The sequence below is a fragment of the Acanthisitta chloris genome, unplaced genomic scaffold (assembly GCF_000695815.1).
Source record: "Acanthisitta chloris isolate BGI_N310 unplaced genomic scaffold, ASM69581v1 scaffold658, whole genome shotgun sequence".
In the NCBI taxonomy this organism is placed as follows: Eukaryota; Metazoa; Chordata; class Aves; order Passeriformes; family Acanthisittidae; genus Acanthisitta; species Acanthisitta chloris.
Window position 1 is genome coordinate 80,958 of NW_008687372.1, and position 20,485 is coordinate 101,442.

Sequence of the window (20,485 nt, forward strand, 5' to 3'; positions counted from 1 at the left end):
TGAAATCTCCTTTGCAAGGTGTTTCTAGGCAGCACTCAGCCCACAGCCTCTGCCTGATCCTGCTGCAATTGGGCTGTGGTTGTTCTAAGCAGGAGTTCCTTACTCTGCTCCTCCAGATTTTTTCTTGCTTAGTTACCATTTCTTATGCTTGTTTTATCTGAAGCAGCTTTTTCCCAGTGCTCAAGGCTGTGCTTCATCAATGACCAATGACTGCCAGCACGTTGTGAAAGGCAGCAGCCTTTAGCTTCCAGTCAGAATTCTAACAAGGCAAATTCCCCAGCTTCTCCTGCCCTATGCTCTTTCACAGAATTCCCAGGCCATCAGGCCAATGCCCTGCTGGAAGTTTCTGTCCTCCCAGAGTGGCCATAGGAGCAGCTGCCCTCACTCAGCTGAGCCTGACACAGCCAGTCTCAGTTCAGGGACTAGGTTTCCTGCCTGCTGCATTCTTCTTCTGCTCTTGGCTGATTCCCCCCAGCTATGAGGGGAATTCGTTCATTACTACTGAGTCATACTGGAGCAAGAAAATGTATCTCAGCCTATATGGCTAAAACCTCTGTGAAAGGCAGAATGGAACTCTGTTGACAAAGAGGCATCTGCATCAAACAGAAAACCTCCCCCTGCAGCACCATGAAAGGGCACAAGCTTGGGAACTGCTTCCATCACCCAAAACATGAGTAACTTGGAAACCTCCACCTTATTACTTTCTTCCTATAAAAGCTTTTTTAAAGCTAACATATCCAATGACAAGCAAGAAACACAGCTGAAAGCCCTCATATATAACAACTTGCCATCAGAAATGCCTGTTGGGACATGCAAACCATAGAACAAACAGGGTTTTAATTAGCCTGCATGCAGCAAAGCACTTGTTCCAGGTTGTCTTCACAGTGTTTGTTATTTAGAAGGAAAACAGACAAACAATGAAACCAAAAACAACAAAACCCCCCAACATTCCAATCATGCAAACTGTCCTATCATCTCTGTAACGGTGATGAGATTGAAGCTTTGTGTCTGCACAGATGTGTGTACTGTGGCTATTTTCTATCTTCCTCCTACAGTCATAGGAGTGGGAGCTGCTGTAGATGGCTACTGAGAAAACTACCTCAAGCTCCTCTAGCATCCAGCTTAATGGGCAAATGCAATCACTGTTCAAGAAACAACTGCAAAAAGTGATTTTCTGGTGCCTTCTCCAAATATTTCTCACTTCAGTAATCTGTAATTCTGCTTCCAAGAACTGGATGAGTAATGGCAGGCTGTGCTTTATCAAATGAGTTAAAGAAATGGCAGGAGGCATGCAGGAAGGACTTCACCAGTGCATAACAGAATGACTTGGCTGCATCATTCTCCTCCCTGCCCTGTAAGCTGAAGTCCAGGGCTTCATCTAATCACTAAGCTACCAAATTCTTTTTCATAGCTTAAATCAAAGTCTAGAAGAAATAAGAAGTTAATATAATTTTTTCATGCCAATTTCCCCAAGGCTCAGATAGGATTTCTCCTGGAATTGTGAAAAAACTAACCACAAGGAGACATAATTTGGTCTGCTTATACCATATCAGTTCTTCAGGAAAAAAAATTCAGGTAAGAGAGCTGAGTACAAGGATTGGTTTTATTTTGCAGGAATTAAAGTACAAATTCAGCTTTGCTCTTGTCAGATACAGTGTTAATATCAGAAAGAATGATAAAATCTGTACCAGACACACTGAACATTTCTTTTGTGGATTGCTTCTTGTGGAACAGGTGTTGATTTCTTTCTCTGCCTTCCAAATCCAAAGGCAAGTCCTAGTTAGGCTGTCAGACTTGCAATAAATGCATATTTAAGATCTATCATTAGTGATTCTTCTGACAAAAAAGTTGTCTGCCTTAACTAAAAGCTAAGCTGATGATTCCTCTCTCAGAAGAGAATAGCACATTTCTGCACTTTTTCTGTCTTGTTAGGTACATAAAAGAGGTCCTGTTATTTCCTTCCTAAAACAGCATCATAGAGTTTTCCTGTCCTCTTGACTTGAATCACTCCAAAGCCAGCTGCCTTGAGGAGCTTGCTGTACTCTGCTGCTGTTTGCTCTTTTCCTTCTGTCTGGACCAACATATTCATTGAATACAGTTGGGTTTCTAAAGGCCCACTTTTATCTTCATTCAGAAGTGATTCAACCAGCAGCACTCCACCGCCTGGTTGAATGAAGAGAGATAAAACATGCTGAGTGCTGAGAAGTTGAGCTATTTCTGAGCTGTTACTAGGACAGATCCTAACCTTCAGTTTCAGGAAGAAACAGCCTCTAGGTTCAGTTATATTTCAGCATCACAGAAAACAATGAAAGAGCAAAAACATCAGAGCATGCCTCTGCTTGGCTATGTAAGTACTGATGTCCCAGGGCTGACGGGGATTCTATGGCTGGGATGGAAATTTCCCCTTTTCCTCAGCTGAAATCCACAGCAGCTTACTGATTTTGCTGAGAACCTGGCACTGTAGGCAGTGTTTTCAAAGCTCTGAGGGTTCATTGTGATGCTTAATGGGAATTTTACTATGGCACATACACCTATCTAAACAATACCCAAAATCTTCAATCCTTACACCTAAATGCCTTGAAAGAGGAGCCCCTGTAGAGAAGGAGAAAAAAACCTGGAAGCAAGACAAGAGATCTTAGAACAATCCCTATTTGGCTCAGCTGCACATGGCTGGCTTAGGAAAGCAGAAGACTAAACCAAAAAACACCTACACAGAAACTCTGCCACCCAAATTGAGCACCAAGACCACTGTGTTTCACATGACTGATAGGTGAGAGTCTCTGCTTCTCAAGAGCCCACACCTACCAGGTTTGCAAGCTTTGTAGACTTTTACCAGCAGTTGTTTGCATTTGTCATCATCCCAATCATGCAGTATCTTGGATAAAATGTACAGTTCAGCTTCTGGAATGGAATCACTAAAGAAGTCTCCTGTAAAGCAAGAATACATGAGTTACACAAACCCCCAAAACAGAGAACTGAGTTAAGCAAATATTTTCAATTTGCTCCAGTTCTGGGTTTGCCATGTCCATCACACCCACTGGACAGCAAGAGAGATACCACATAAAGGTTCTCAGTCACATTGCATGGGGAATTTTTTCTTCTTCAGTGTCAAGACAGTCTGAAACATTTAAAAGCAGGAGCTGATCTGAAAGAGCCTTTGATGCACAAGAAAGTGTTTGAGTTTTCTCCAATGACAGAAATTCAGATTCATAAAGTACTAAAGAGACAGGTTCTCACGGTTTTTGTCAGGAAAAAAAAAAAGGAAAGTATATCCCTTATCTAAGAAAATTTTTCAAGACCCTCACTAATCACAGTTAGTTCATAAATCAGTAAGTAAAAATACACATCTCTCACCTCCTAGCACTAGCTTCATCATCATGCCTTTTGTTTAGCACCTGGTATACTGCATTCAGATTTTTCTCACAGCATTTTACCTTGTCATTTCTCTCCCTGTTCTTTGCATCACCAGTACACAATATTTCCTGTTTCTACATCTTTATTTTTATATACTCCCTTCCCTCCTCAAGGCTTCTTTTCTCTCTCTGAGCTTCAGGTAATATTCAGTCATTCCAACACTTTGAAGGTTTTTGTAAACATTAAAAATTAGAACTCCCTACACTCATTTTCATCACAGATGGTACAAGGACTATGCAAGATCAATGGACTGGGCAAGAGGAACATGAGCTAGCTCACCCACTTTCATAGTCTGAAATATCTTAGGACTTGAAAGTCAATGAATTATAACCAGAGAAGAAAAACCCCTTGCCCAGAGCAGGCCTGGAATCCCTGACATTTGCCAGGAGGTTTGCATAGGAGAAAAGAGGAGTGTTAGGAAGATTTATAACATGGCATGGCAGATTTCAAAACTGCAGGATGCTTTTTTTTGTTTATGTACCCTTGTTCTGAAGAAATCAAACAGTTCTGTTCAGGAATAAGCATTTCTGTGCTGCTGAATAGCTGAAATGTATCTCTGAAAGCTGCACATGCACAACAGGGACAGCTGTAGACCTGTGCTGGAGAGGCTGCAGCCTGGGACACTCTGCCCCCATAAGGGGCAGCAGGAGACCTGAGCCTCCAGTATGATACCTCTGAGTAGAGTCAAGGGGCTCAGGAGCAATGGCTGTGACAACACCACACCACTGTCTGCACCTACCTTCATGGAAAGTGATCTGATGCTCTCCAGGGAAAACAAATTGCTCTTTGGCCACTTGCACAACTTTCGGCAGGTCATAAATTGTGACCGTGGCATTTGGGTACAAAGAAACACACTCTCGGGCCAAAGCTCCTCCACCTCCTTTGGGGAGAGCAAAAGATGGTCAGCTAACACAAAACCAACCTGTTCAGCAACACCCCTATGAAAACATGCAGGCAATGGTGCATTCAGCCTTATGGAAGCTGACAAGGTACATTTGTTCCCCTTGTGTTGCTAAAAGCGAAGAGAAGGGACAGCAGAGGCCACAGGCTCCGTTTGTTCTGCAGGGACAGACCCTCAGCACCCAAGCCTGTTGGGTCAGCCCCAGCCCCTACAGCTCTTACACACACCCCTGCTGTGGGTGCTGGAAGGTGAAAAATGAAAAACAAAGTCACTAAACCAGGCAATGGGGAAGCAGTGATGAAGCCCATGAGAGAGCCTGACCCACCCCATGAATCCTGGCAGGACTCAGCAGTGCTAGGACAGCAGGGTGCTGCAGGATAAGAGGCTGCAGGCAGTATCTCAATGACAGTGACTGAAAGGGAGAAGGTCTGGCACTGGAAGAAGGTATCAAGCAAGGCATGACAAAATGCCAAAGCTGCCACATACACAAGGGGATAAGCGACTACTCACATAAGTGAGACTGTAGAGAAAAGCATTCAGCTACCTAATGCTCTCATCACTCTCACAATCCTGTTTTTAATACAATCACATCAGCAAAATGCTCCTTTTATTGCTGAGACATATCCTGCTTTCCATTGTTTTGCCCATCATATAAAATAAGAGTTATTTTTCTTTTCAGAGCTTGCAAAAGACAGTTCAGAGGCTTATTAAAGAAGTTTACTGACACTCACCTCCCAGGTCATAGATCTGCGTGAAAGGGGAAAGGTCAAATGCAGCGAGAACATCTCTGCCACATATACTCCATACTGAGTTCTGACCAGCCATGAATTTCAGCATTTCTTCTTCTGATCTGGTAATGCAAACAGACATATCACATAAAGAAGGTTACTTAGCACATCCTTGGTGGTTCCTATCATATAACTGCTATCACATGTTTTAGCTTGAACACTAGTCTCTGTTCTGATTGACACAGAATATGTTCTCTTTGCATATAAACCTACCTGGAGTATTACTGTAGCAGGAGGGTAGAGCTATGAATTCCTGCATTTAAATCAGGAATTAAGACTAGTGAAATCCAACAGGGTATTATGTTTCTAATTCTCAGGCTTCCAAGGGATTTTTTTTCCTTCAACTACCATTGCCTCTGTCAGAGATCAGTGATATGTTTTTCAGATTAGGAAATGATATACTTCTATTAAAGATATCGTACAGTGTCCCAGAAATTGATGTTGAGAAAGAAAAACCTTGCATGATGCTTCTGATGAGAGGGATTCTCACATCATCATATTTAATTGCCCTCACTTTAGGGTGGGTCATCACACCTCGGTCATAATTAAAAACATTAGTTTTATGTACAATAAGAAGCATAAAATTTCTATAAATACGCTTACTATTACCTGTACATTGCTCCAAAAGGGTCTTTAGATGAAATGCCAAAAGCTCTTTCATATTGGTTTCTTCCTTCTCTAAAGCAGCAACCAAAAAAAGCATATGAGTGTGGATTTCTTTTGCCCCAAACACACCTCAGGGCTGCAGTTTCAGCTATAGCATCAGTGTAGAAGGTGTTCAACTTTATACAGAATTTATATCAGTCTGTTTGCAATGGCTATAGAGGCATTCTCACTTGCCACCCCAAAATGTGCTGATACATTTCTCAACCCTTCAGAAGAATGACTAGTTCTTTTCAAGGTCAGGTTGGGATGGGGTTTTGAATAACCTGATCTAGTGGGTGCCATCCCTGCCTATGGTAGGAAAGTTGGAACTAGAGGATCTTTAAAGTCTCTTTCAACCCAAACTATTCTATGATTCTGTGATTTATGAGATCACACCTCAGGTAAAAGTACAAGATTGGTGCAGTCATCACCATCATACACACCATGTTTGATCGCCAGTTGCATGGACTGGAACAAGTGAGACTCCAGCCCTGTATTAAACTGCTCCTACAAACCTTTGGAACAGAAGTCTCCTTAGCCATCATTACTCATCATTTACTTTGTTGATGCCTCCTCAAGTAAGAGCCACTGCAATGATAAAGTGCTTTCCTGAAGGTGAAACATACAGAATTTGATTTCTAGATCATCTCTATAATCAGAGAGAAAAGGAAAACAAGAACATACAGAAATGGGGAAAAAGGGGGGGCGTGGGGGGAGAGCACATATTGGACACATTAACAGCTGAAATGATTTGTTGCTTTTAATTCTGGAGAACCAGCCAGCATCTTCTTTGAGACCTTGCCCAGAAACACACCTCTCAGAGCAGGCACACAGATGCTGCAACAGACAGCACACAACATTCCTCCTTACCTCACAGCATCAGCCAGGTAGTGCCAGCACAAGTAGACTGTATTGGAGTAATACATCATACTGTGATACTGAGACTTTGGACTTGATTTTGTAAGGTAGATGTCGGAAATGCCTGTGTTTTTGTAGAGGGCTAAAGGGTGAAATAAATATATTTACCAACATGTATGACACACCACCTTGCCAAGTTTATTGTACAGTATGGCATTTATCACCAGAAGATGCCTATATAGCCAAAGACACCACAACATTACTTCTGTAATCAAATCCTTCCTCTGCAATGAACAGTGGGTAGGGGCTGCTGAGGCCTGTGTTGCCCCATTCAAACTGTGTAAACACTGTCTCCCTATGCTTAACTTCAGCACCAAACATTTCTTTCAAGAAGAGCAAAAAGAATGCCTTACAAGTGTCATCATTTACCCACAGGATTCTGCTTTCAGAGGAAGCTTTCAGTGTGCCCTAGTAACATGAAAAGTCCTTGCAGACAGGTCTTTCTTCCTGATCAACAAGGTCAGCAAGTGGGAGACAAGTCCCCAATGAAGCATGCCAACCACACCTACCCTCTCTCAGTTCACTAGGACAGGACCTTCTGCAGACAGAAAAATGCCTAAAGGACTCACAAAAACCTTCCCTGCTTTCTCCAATGCATCTGCAGTGGTATCACTCATTCATGGGACTGGCATGCAAAAGGAATATAAAAAATTGATCCTGTTCTACCTAAACTCATTGGGCAACAGCTACAAGCCCTAAAACAGAGCATGGCAACACAAGCCAGAGCAGGGGACATAACTTGAAAGACTCTGGCTAGTCCTGACCAGCTGTCTGACGGCCAGAGATCCCTTCTGTCCAAGTGGACACAATATTTCTGATGCAAGGACAAACTTAAATCACATCTCAGTTCTGAGCAGCACCCTAATAAAATAGTTCATGTGATGGCAAAACCCCAAAGAAAAACAAAATCTGTTTTTAAATCATGTTATTGCACATCCACCTTGGCATGCTGTTTTAAGGTTCAAAAACATACCCACACCTCAGAGATTTCTTGGGACCAGCTCTGTAGAGACCCTGAATATGCTCTCCAAGGTCACCTAAGGCTCTTGCACAAAGTTGTTTAGGGATATAGAGCCCTTCATCGGCACTTGACTTTACACTGGTGATCACACTGACATTTGCTGCTTCTCTTTCAGCTGAAGAATGAATCCCAAGTGATTCTCTCCTTCTTCCAGCTACATTAACTGACCAAAGGTTAGGTATCACCTTTGCCCAAACACCTTGCCTCATTTTCAAAACCATCAGAGGTTTATTCCCCTTCCTCTGCCTTTATTACCTCCTTCTTGTGTCATCTCTACTGCCAAGAGCTTCAATCCCACACAGGCATCCAGCAGTCTTTCCATCCCCGTGGTGCTGGTACCCAAGTGTGCGGCAATAGCATCTGAAGACAGAGGCTCTCCTGACTCCAGCAGAAGATCAAACACCCCCAACTCACAGGCAGTGAACATAACCTGGGGATAAGGAAAGGTGGCACTGAGGGATCAGGTGAAGTGTCTGTTGCATTTCTAAAGTTGTTTTATTGGAGGAAATATACACATAATGATATATTTTCCATGTAAATCTGTACTTCATATAAACAAGTCCAATTGTTAAAATTATGTTTATCTGAAGCTATATCAGACATAACTCTGTATATATATATACACACACATATATATATATTGCTATATGATATAACATACAATGCTTGCAATGCACCATTTGTCCATTTTTTCCCCTTTGATGGTGAAGTCAGCCAATGTTTTGGACTCACAAAATTTCACATATAGAGACCAGGCTTTGGGTGTGAATATTCCTGCCTCTTCCCTAATTTCAGAGCACATCTTCACAGGCTCTTGCTTGCCCAAAAAGAACAAAGGCAAGACTGTGTGCTGTTGGGGCTTTAGCTATTTATGGTTTTGTTCTTTAACTAAGGATCTAACGTATGCTTCAGTGAACCCTGGAGACTCCTATGGCTTGCAATAGAGGGAATATCCCACTCTGGACCCGATTTTCAAGGACTGATGTGAATGACTGTAGTGATCTCCCAGAAGCAAGGAGTTTCCTCTCAGCAGAAAGAATTGCCTCCTTCAGGCCAGCAGAATCACCCTGTCTTTGCATAGAGAAATTGTGTAACATCTCCAGCAACAGCCTTCAACCTTCAGACAGACATAGCTAACCATACATAAGAAAAATATCCTTTAGGTGTACACAGTCAAATTTATAAGGATTATCCTAATTCTCTGGTCACACAAAAATTCCTGAAACAGTAACAAAGGCATCAATGCCATTGACTGCATTCATGTACAGTGATTTGATCTACAATGATTCCTGTGCAATGAAGCTCACTTTATGCCGAGTAAGAACATGGGTTATCCTAAGTAGAGATAATTTCTCAAAAACATGGTACCAGTGTTAATTTGGAAAGCATTGGGCACTCCTCTTTCACACAAAGCCAAGTGATTTTTATCTATTTTTCGTCCCTTTACTGTCAGTTAAAGAGGCTTTCAGGAACCTTAGGATGCTGCAGTTTTAGCAAAACTCAAAGAGCATTCCTCCCGTTCCTGTGTCGGCCAGAGGTACAGCATGAGACAACAGGAAAGGTAACTAAATAATAAATGAGGAAAAAAATCTCAATTGTAATGAATACCATAATTTTATGCCCATGTGCTTACACACAGGGCAAATAACATCAGTAACCAATAAAGAAAGTGGAATTAGTAGTTCTACATTTTTGTTTTAATAAAATGTTGTTCGGAAAAAGTTAGAATCATAGAATAATAGATTGAATCTGGTTGGAAGAGACCTCAAAGATCATCGAGTCCAACCCTACCATGGTTACTAGACCATGGCACTAAGTGCCACATCCAGTCTCGTCTTGAAAACCTCCAGGGATGGTGAATCCACCACCTCCCCGGGTAAGTCGTTATACCAGTCTCCTTCTTTCACCTCTTCCAGGCTCACATTCACGACCAAGAGTGAGATCCTTAAATACTTCTGTCTGCATACTCTTTCTAAGACCGAGTTGTATTTCTTACCTTTGAGACTAAAAATCCACTGCTGTATTGCACGATGATTTGAGGATAGTCAAGGTCTTCTGTGGAACCCATCTTCTTTCTGGACTGAGACACAGATTCCCTGGCCCTCTCAATTTAAATAAGCTTCTTTCCAACAGGCACAGCACACACCAGCTGATCCACTTAATCTTATTGTGTCTGAGAAACACACTGCTTACAAAACATGTTAGCTGAGCTACCTGGCTTTGATGGATCTTTCTACCAGATTCAGCCGTTTCTTTGGATCTTCCATCGTCAAGCATAAGGCTAAAGAAGCAGTGTGGATTAAAGCTTGTATTGTCAATTCATCAATCAGTTAACGCACTGGTACCTCAGAAGCACCTGAAAGCTTGTAATAAGCAAAACAGAAACCAGTATAGAAGAGCATCAAGAACCTGAACTCACAGAGATGCACCAGAGTTCATAAACTAAAGTGGAGTCTTAATTGGGACTTGAAACATACCGTGATGAACACAGTTCAGAGGACCCTGAGTCCAGCAGTAGGGTACACCCTATCCCTAAGTGCAGTAGCAGCGAGTCCAAAGAGAATATGTAAGAGTCCGTTTATTGTGCTGCTTTGTTGCTGGGACTAGTTTGCTCTGACAATGATCACTCTGGTGAAGCCTACAAGAAATTAAATCTACTCTTGTTACCTTTCTGTAGTTTGAGGTCCATCCTCATACCAGTTTAGAAAGCAATACCTGTCTGACAGCAGCACCACAGCAGGGGTGTCCTACTTGTGCTTTGCCATGTTTTGGCAGAGCAGGATGCTGAGGGATGGCAAAACATTCTACATTTTCCACCTGGCTGTCACAGTCACCTCCTCTTCTCTGCAGCCTCAACCATAGGCATACAGAAGGTCCTAAGGAAGAAACAATGCCAAGTGCAATACATGGCAGATAAAAGCCTAGAAAACATGTCCTATGGGGAAGGGCTGAGGGAATTGGGTTTGTTTAGCCTTGAGAAGAGGCAGCTCAGGGGTGACCTCATGGCTCTCTACAACTACCTGACAGGGGGTTGTAGAGAGGTGGGGGATGTCTCTCCTGCCGTGGCTGCAGGGAGAGGACTAGAGGGAATGGTCACAAGCTGAGACAGGGGACATTCAGAGTAGATGTTAGGAAACATTTTTTCCCTGATAGAGTAGTTAGTCACTGGAATAGGTTGCCCAGGGAGGTGGTGAAGTCACCATCCCTGGAAATGTTTAAGAGGCATCTGGATCTGACACTGGAGGATCTGGTTTAGGGTTTAGGGGTTCCAGCAAAGTGGCAGGTCAATGGTTAGACTAAATGATCTTAAAGGTTTCCTCCAACCTTGATGATTCTATGATTCTATGATTTCAACTTTGTGCAGAACACACCTCATTTGTCTTTCATACACGACATCTTAACCATCTTGCCTTTTTGGGCAGATGTTGCAACTCTCAAGTGAGAAAAGACCCTTTCCATCCAGGAAAATACAGTTTTTAAATCACACATTTAAGGACTCTTCAGGCAACAACATTAAATGAGACTTGACTTAGGTAATACAATGATGGCAAAATGTTAAAAATCAGCATATCTTCAGTGGCAGCTTTCTCCATGCTTCAGGGATTAACAGGGAAACTTCACCAATACAGAGATCAAGATACAGCTCAGCATTTCATGTGCATCAGCTTAGTGTGCATTTAAAGACTGCACTTTACAACTTTGTCCCGACACAACATTTTAATGTTATCTTCCTTTCCTAGGAAGTAGACTTGTATTTATACACTGCAGCTGAAGGTCACTTCTGTGCTTTTCTTTTGAACCTGCCTCATTTTAGAAGAAACAGCCCAATATCAAGTTTTCACATGTTCTTTCTGACCATTTTGTGGATGTAGTGAAACTTTCTCAACTAAAAGATTCCACTGTATGATCCTTCTGTGAATCTGTATTTTCCCTTCAGATCCTTACATTTCAGCCAAAAGTAGTTCTATTTCTTTTAGCCAGCACTGAATCAGCAACTTATTTAAAGAGTTAGCAGTTAGAGTTAGCTAAGCAGATGTCACAGTTATCAGCTTTTTTCCCCTCTGTATGCTATTCAGAAACAGTACCTGTTCCCCAGGTTCTAACACCACAGGGTCCCCCGTGTTACCAGTGTACTAGGTCTGAACGTGCAAGGATTACAGCAAACACCAAACTGAAGAAATGTGTAGAACTCCTCATTCTGGCCAACACAGCCTACAAATATAGTGCTATTGTCTTGCTAGTGCACCAGACTTCACTGTGCAGTAGAAGTTAGCACAGCACTAATATTCTGTGTATTTTGAACTGTGGAGGCTGGAGATCACAACACACCTCTGCTAGAGTGGCTGTGAATATGTGCAGTTTGCATTTAACAAGACACTGAAGGATTTAAAACACAGCTACATTCGTAATGGACACCTCTCCCCTGCTTTCCCCACCTCAAGGAGAGCACACGGGCTCAGTTACTATGTAGGAACTTCCATCCACATTTGCAGAGTTTATTCACTTGGACAAATCTAGACCCACTCTTGCTGAACACACTGCAGTATTTTCAGTTCCTCAGATCCATTCCAAAGACAGGTCTACAGGAAGATAAAGTTTCAAAACTTCTCACGAAGTGAAAAGTATCCATCTGCATGGATATCCAAGTCAACTTAATTCCCTCAACAGTTTTCCCTCTCCTCCAATTAAAACAGAGAAATAAATTGTACGTAGTCACAGACCACTAACCAAAGATAAATACCGTTAGCCAAAAAGATTGGAAAGTTGTAGGAAAATATTTCCCTGCTAAAGGCCAATTCTGCCTGCTACTGAGAAACGAATTGGTGCAATTTTGTGCAAGGATAAAGACTTCCCACTCCTGGGATCATAACAGCTATTCAGCCCCAAGCAATAAGCCACATTGGAAGCAAAAGCTTGCCACACATTTCTCTTCTATTGAGCTAAACAAAACAAGCCTAGGAAGAGCTAGCTGCTGCTCACCAGCTCACAGACCACTTTCCTTAAATGACTCAGCTGCAGGCTCATAATCAGGTATTTCATTGACATTTAGCACAGCTGCATTAAGGATTCATGAATATGAAAATGCTCAACCCTTGATTTTTGTAGTTTTGACTAAATAAAAGACAATTACGTTCACAATTGCAGACTAGCACCTCCTACCAGGCCATAAATTCGCTTCACTTAAGGCAAAGCTATAGGGTAGAAGAGTCTCTGGTAACAAAATGACCACACAGTTAATTAAACCCGCTTGAAGTTCTTTTTCAATTATGACTAAATCTGTCTGTTGAGAACACCAGCTGTAATCATCTAATGGGATTACTACTAGCAGCAATATGCAGGGAAGGAGGGTTGCAGATAACCCAGACTAGACTGATAGAAAACCACCTGCAATGTGTTGCTGTTTCCAAGTAAATTGTTAGTGAGGCTTAAAGGTTAAGCTCCTTTTAAGCTACAAATGCATTCATGAAGATGAAATTGCAATGCCTTGCTTTCTCTGAAAACCCCATCAAGGTTTCTGTCATAGGGCTTAGACCACACGCAGGCTAAAGCCATTACTTTACCTCCTATTTCAGTGATGTGTTTGCCTAAATGACTCACTACAGACAAATGCTACACAAAACCCAATTATGTAATTTTTGCATAACATCTGAAAGTAAGAAATTATCTATGTACAAAGCAGATTTAGTAAAATCAATGTGTCTGCCAGTGATGCCTGAGATGTAACTATGATAATGAGTTTTGGTAATGCCACTATGGAAACAACTGTGCCTCAGTATCATTATTAAGTCTCTAAGTACACAAAGCTTTTATCAGGTGCCCTGGAACTGCACCAGTATACAGTTTGTGACCTTTTTCTAAACAATCCTAAAAAACCCAAGATACTCAGTATCATACTTTTTCTTTGAAATAGAACATCCAGTTCTAACAAAATGCTCATTCTCTTCTTTGCAACTTATCATAGAATCATATAATTTTAGGGTTTGGAATGGACCTTTCAGACCATCTAGTCCCAACTACCCCTGCCATGGGCAGGGACACCTCCTCACTAGATCAGGTTGCTCAAGGCTTCATCCAGCCTGGCTGTGAACACTGCCAGGGTTGGGGCATCCACTATTTCCCTGGGTAACCTGTGCCAGTGTCTCACCAGCCTACAGTAAAAAACATTTTCCTAATATCTAGCATAAATTTCCCTTCTTTCAATTTGAATTCATTAGCCCTTGTCCTGTCACTGCAGTTCATAACAAAGAGTCCCTCTCTGGCTCCCTTGTAGGCCCTTCAGATACTGATAGGCTACTATGAGGTCTCCAGGCTGAACAGCCTCAACTTCTTCAGCCTGTCTTAAAATTCTAATTCAAACTTCTAATTCTTCACATATTTTACAATAGATGCAATTTCCTAATAACATGACTATTGCTTCTATCATTTTTGACACTATTTTTATTTTTTCCTGTTTACATCACATATACTACTGGAACACGCTTGGAGTGGGCAGAAAATCCTGTATACTTAGCTCATTCTGTAAGCAAACCCTCCCTTCTCCTTGATTTTGCTTACATTTTTACTTACAATAAAAACTCTGACTAAGAATGTGTTTTGTAGTCCATCAGAAGCAATCCTGAGTTTTCTTGGTTTAACTTGTGGCCTGTAAATGACCTCTAACAAATAATTCAACCAAATAGTCATGGAGATCTCTGTCAGAGGGAGGACCCTACAGAGCTATAGTCTCTCTGAGGATAGCCAAGGTCACTAGTCAAAAACTGGTAGATGCTGAAACTTTAAGGAGAGAGAGAGAGAGAGAGAGAGAGATGCAAAAAAAAAACCTAAGATGGATAACAGCCAAGGCAGAAATTTCAGAAATTACTTGTGTTCTGTTAAGCATCATAAAGGCAAACTGTGGACATGCAATTGCCATTTTATGGGCTCAGCTTTCCTGGGGATGGCTGAACACCTGCCTGATCATGAGAAGGGGTGAATGAATTCCTTATTTTCATTTGCTTGTGTGTGCAGCTTTTGCTTTACCTTTAAACTGTTTATATCAACCCACGAGTTTTCTCACTGTTACCCTCCCAAGGAGGAGTGAGTGAACAGCTGCAAGGCTATGAGTTGCCACCTAGGGTTAAACCACAGCAGCAAGCCACATGCAGTGAGCAAAAGGGAAAGATTTTGCCAGCCCTCCCCTTTTACAGATAAGGTAGAAAGCAACAGGCACCACTAGGCAATGCCTTTGAGCAGTTACAAACACGTGTCCAGGATCATATGCAGAATTTCAGGGAAAACCTAGACTGAGGATGATCAACTCTTGTTCAGACACTTTACTGGCAGTGTGTATCCCTTCATATTGTCATGGACATAGTCCAGTTTCAGACAGCACTCCCGAACATCCCATCCAGAGCAGGGAGAGCTCACAGGTCACTTTGCAGATGTCACAGTGCAGATGCAGCTAGATTAGATATCAACTAGAGAGCAACTGCAAGCAGTCTTAACACTTCAAAAGTTTTATAACATATTACTATGCAAAACATTAGCTTGAGCTAATCTATGAATTTTTTTTTTTTTTTTTTGTGAGGCAGCAGGCAATGTATTGAGGGGCCCCAGGATGTGAGGGGGGAACCAGGTCAAATTCATTTCCTGTGCTGCCATTAAAGAAGAAAGGATTGGTGGTGCATAATACTTTGGACAAGCCTCAAGAACCCAGTATTAGGTTAAGTGAAAAAAAAATAGTTAAAAACAGAGGTACACTTCTTTTTAACAACAGTAATACTTATACCTGTAGGAATGTAAGATACCTGATGGATCCATTCTGCTCAGCCAGTTCTGAAGAACCAACTGCAGCTACACTGCTGCTTTATACACACACTAGAGATTAGAGCTTTGGCCCACAAACTTCCCACCCTCTTCAGCTCAGACCTTGCTGAATGCAGTCTGTGGTTAGTAGGGTTCTTCACCTCAACCAGGAAGAGGTCACACACTTCCTTGTAACAACAGATGATTAATATACTTCTGTACCCTACACATCCTCAAGAGCAAGGTGGGTTCCCACATGATCCTATGCCCCTGGTGCCTCAACAAGGACAACAGGGAGACATTATGTTTAGCAGTGACAGATAGGAAATCTCTTCTGGAGCTGAGTGCAATAAGAGAGGTGCATCCTCACAACTGAGAAAATTCTCCTCCTGTCTCATCATGTGATTTAAGACACAAGAACAGAGGCAGAATACTGGAAGAAATCCTGGGCATTTTTGGGGACTCAGAGGTCTCTCACTGCTGCCAAGACTTTCCATCAGGCATGAACACAGTGCTGCAGCATAAAGTTGCCCAATCCATGGCTTAATGGGATTTACACCATACCACTCATGCTCATGGGAGAAATTTTTCTGCTACTGAAGGAAAAAACATACCAGTTAAGAGTGTACTTAAGCCTTCTCCAGCACCAAAGCTTGATTTTAAAGGAAACTTGACAGGTACGGCTGCCTGGCACAGAGCAAGAAGCTGGAACTATTTGAGTTCTAGGTTTTGCAGTAGCATGGGAAGAGCTCCAGATTTTGAAAGCAGGATGAAAAAAAGTCAAATGCATGGGATAAACTTAGCAATTCTGGAAGAATAACTTGTACTGAAGTCTTCCACCATCTTGAAGGACTTGTCTACCCTATAACTTTGGGGCTGCAATCCATTCAGTCACGATAAAACCTGATATCAGGGCTCCAACTTTCCAAATGGCAGTGTAACGGAGAAGTAACAAACACAGTCTTGTTCAGCCAGATCTTTGATGTTCTGATAAACACAGTGAATAAATATAAATTCCTGCTTACAATCCAGGGGAGCAAAGGCACCAAAACAAAACCAAACCTTAACCACTGATAGACAAATGGAATAAGATATGTAACTGATGCAACGGGACATAAGTCATGCAATTCCAGACAAGCCTAGGCAGAGAGTTAGGTTACTACTGGCACATAATACTCCTTGACAAGTTTCAGGAGTATATAGGCAGACAGAAGTGAATCTTTGCAGACATTCTCACTGGACTGGATTTATAGCAACTAAGGGTCTAAAAGCAGAATTAGCATAGTGGCTAAGTCAGACTCCATCCAATACTCAAGCCTGTCAACAGAAATTCAATGTTTCAGAGGCACTTGTTAGTTTAGTATGTCTTTGATTAATATTAGATGCTAAATCCTACACTCTTCAGTTTCCTTAACATTTCTATCAGAGCCTGTGACTGCAGAGTGATTTAAGCACTGCATATCTAACAATGAGACAGAACAGTAATGTGGATTATTGGAATTCCTTCATTATTTAGATCAAAGTTTGAAGTTCTTTTCAAAGGAACATTGCTCTAAAGCAGCTAAACCAGCAAAGAACAGATCATAAATACTCATTTTTTCACATGAACTCAGGGTCACAAAACAGACATACACTGAAGTGGAAAAAAACCCAACTGATTTTATCTGATTTTAGACAAGTCCTGAAAGTCAGTCTTCCAAATCCAAACAATTAGGTAAGATGTATGCAATTAGCATCATAACAGTCTTCCAAAGTAGGGGAAAACATCAGCAACTTTGGTACCTCAGCTTCTGGAAGCCAATATAAAGGCTGCTGGTATCCTAGATTCTTTCACTTGAAACACTAAGACCCCTTGAAGATACTTAGTAGAAGTAGACTGATTACAATCAATGCAGAACAAAGAGCATTTGTTTGCTATCAAAAATTATATTCTTAAAATTATTGCATCAGAGAGGTTTTTGCAGTAGTACAAGCACATATCTCAGCCATAATAAAAACCTGAAAAAATCATTGAGAATGACATAATCTATATTTGTGACCTTATTAAGATTAGAGTTACAACTCTTTCTCAAGTTTCCTTGCAGTTCAAAACCCATCATCAATGAAGGCCACAAGCAAACTGATGCCCAGCAGAGACTACCTTGGAAAGACAAAACCCATTTTTATTGAGCATGATGTCATATGGCACAGGATATTCATCTGTCAGTTGAGGTCAGCTGTGTCCTCTCCCAACCTCAGTCCACCCATTTGGGCAGGGGTGCGTATGAAATGAGAAAAAGAGAAGACTTTGACACACTGTGCAGGCACTGCTGTGCAACAGGTAAAGCACTGGTGGGTTATCAACACTGCTTGTCACAAATCCAAAGCACAGCACCATTCCAGCAGGTATGAAGGAAGTTAACTCTATCACAGCCAGACCCAGTACAAGGACACATGACACAATACCCATTTCAGAGGATTCGCCACTGAAAAGATTTTTTGAGCTTTAATGCAAAACACATGCCTGAAGCAACATTACTGCTAAGTTTTAGACGAGGTAAAACTCTGCACTGAGCAGTTACTGGGAGACTTGAGATACTAGGAATTTCAAGAGATTTGGTTCGGCCATCCAACTGAAAGAGGACTTCTTCCACATTCCCTCTGCATTTTGAAAAGTAAGCATTTGCAAGTAACTTCAATGCACTTTCAGGCTTTTCTTCCTGAAGTTGCTGTGAAAAGAAGACAATACAAGCACTACAAACTCACTTTACGTTATTGCACTTTTAGGACATTGTATGAAGCCAGTACTGGATACAGTGTGTTAAACTGAACAATTACTGAAGCTTGACAGCCAAATATCCTCCAGGCATGTAGTGATAGGACAAGGTGTAATAGCATTAAACTGAGAGTAGGTTTAGATCACATATTAAGAATATTTACTGTGAGGGTGGTGAGCCACTGGAACAGGTTGCCCAGAGATGATGTGGCTGCTCCAACCATGGCAGTGTTCAAGGCCAGGTTGGATAAGGCTCTGAGCAACCTGGTTTAGTGGCAGGTGTCCCTATCCATGGCAAGAGGGTTGGAACTAGACCATCTTTAAGGTTCCTTCCAACCTTTCTATGATCCTGTGATTTTTTCAGGCCTCAGAAATTGCCCTAAATGTCAAGGGATCCTATAGAATTAAAAAACTTCAGGGAGGGATATGAAACCTGATCTTGGCACCTTTTCTGGAGAAAAATAACCTATCAAGTATAGTATTTTTATTTGTATCAACTATCCAACAATCCAAAAATTGGATTCTTCTAATATGACTCCAAAACACCATTTGGTGACTGCCACTGTTTCACCTGTTTCCACTCCTTGGCCATGACTCTGAATTCATAGCTTGATGACTTCCTGAAAATAGCACGATAAAGTAACATCTGCCTGATTATCACCCCGACATTATCAAGACCCTCACTCCAAGATATCAATCTGGGCAACTTGGTAGTGACCATTTCCTGAGGAGCCTGTTCAGTGCCCAGCTACCCTCTGGGTGAAGAACCTTTTCCTAATGTCTAACCTAAATCTCCCCTGATGCAGCTTCATGCCATTCCCTTTGGCCCTGTCACTGGTCATCAGAGATCAGTGCCTGCCCCTCCACCTCCCCTCATGAGGAAGCTGTAGACTGCAATGACTTCTCTCCTCAGAATCTTTTTCTCTAGGCTGAACAAGGCAAGTGACCTCAGCAGCTCCTCATATGCTTTCCCCTCCAGAGCACATCTTTGTAGCCCTCCTTTGGACACTCTAATAGCTTTATATCGTTCTTATATAGTTATGCCCAAAAGTGCACACAGTACTCAAGACGAGGTCAGACCAGGGCAGACTAGAGCAGGACAATCACCTCCCTCGACCACCTGGCAATGATTTGCCTGATGCACGCCAGGACCTGGCTGGCCCTCCTGGCTGCCAGGGCACAGGGTATACTGTTGACTCCTATTCAATTTGCTGTTGACCAGGACCCCCAGATCCTTCTCCAGGGCTCCTCTCCAGTGTCTCGTTCCCCAGTCTGTATGTACCTCCAGGGTTGCCCCATCCCAGGTGCAGAATCTAGAACTTGCTGTTGCTAAATTTCATATGGTTGGTGATTGCCCAGCCCTCTATTTCATCTGGGCCTGTGTGTCTTTGAGGAACACAACAGCTCCTCACAATTTAGTGCTGTCAATATCTACCTTTTCTGTCCACAGCTAGTAACTACAAAGATTTCAGCATCATGGTTTAGTAAGAAACTAACCCCACATGGATTCACTGAAAGTAATGCAGACAAACTCAGTCCGGCAGGGATCCAGCTGAGCTGCAGCATCAATGTTCTCCTCAGACACTTCAGGAAATGGATGTGCTTTGATTTCACGCATCAGTGTGAGGAAAATGGCATCTGAAGGCTGTAGATAAAGAGCACACGTCATGCTGAATTAGCAATTGACTTCGCTGTAACATAACAGGACCAGCAAGAAGAGCAGCTGAACTTCATTATTCAAATGTCCTGAGTGATGCTTTCAACAAATGGGTTCTTATACAACACTTCTGCAGATTTTAATATACTGACATATGAAAACAGCAACTTCAGTTCACTCGAAACAGTTTTCTTTTTAATTTTACCATAAAAATGCAAAATAAACTCTTTCACTGTAACGTTATAGCTTTTAATATTCCTGAGCTGCATTTTAGAAGCAGAAGTATTCTTAAATGGATTTAACAAGAAACACTGCAGCCTTACTTTCCAACAACACAAGTAAAAATAATTTAGCAAGAAGGCCCCTTTTTCAAGACAATGTATAGCTCTTTATGCACCTGAAAAAAATGTTTCAAGTAGCTCTATACCACCTGAAGCAATTACAAAACCAAATACATCAACAAAATACCAGAACAACTTTCAACCATTTTACCACTGCTTCTTACTTCCTACACCAGTGTGCCTCTCTTACATGGAAAGTATTATTATTACATGCCAGAATAATTTGGGCCACCAAGCTTGGCATCATACATACATCATAT

The 20,485-nt window shown here is 41.8% G+C and overlaps 1 protein-coding gene across 1 annotated transcript; it reads right to left on the reverse strand.

The window, feature by feature from the left end:
* Positions 1–1,951: 1,951 nt before the first annotated feature.
* On the reverse strand, positions 1,952–9,756 carry ASMT (acetylserotonin O-methyltransferase). Its single transcript, XM_009080537.1, has 8 exons — positions 9,684–9,756; positions 7,943–8,117; positions 6,619–6,748; positions 5,713–5,781; positions 5,047–5,165; positions 4,154–4,294; positions 2,806–2,928; positions 1,952–2,163 (listed from the first exon to the last, which is right to left on the reverse strand). The coding sequence occupies exons 1-8, from the start codon at positions 9,753–9,755 to the stop codon at positions 1,952–1,954; spliced, it is 1,041 nt and encodes a 346-aa protein (XP_009078785.1). The 5' UTR covers position 9,756.
* Positions 9,757–20,485: the final 10,729 nt, after the last annotated feature.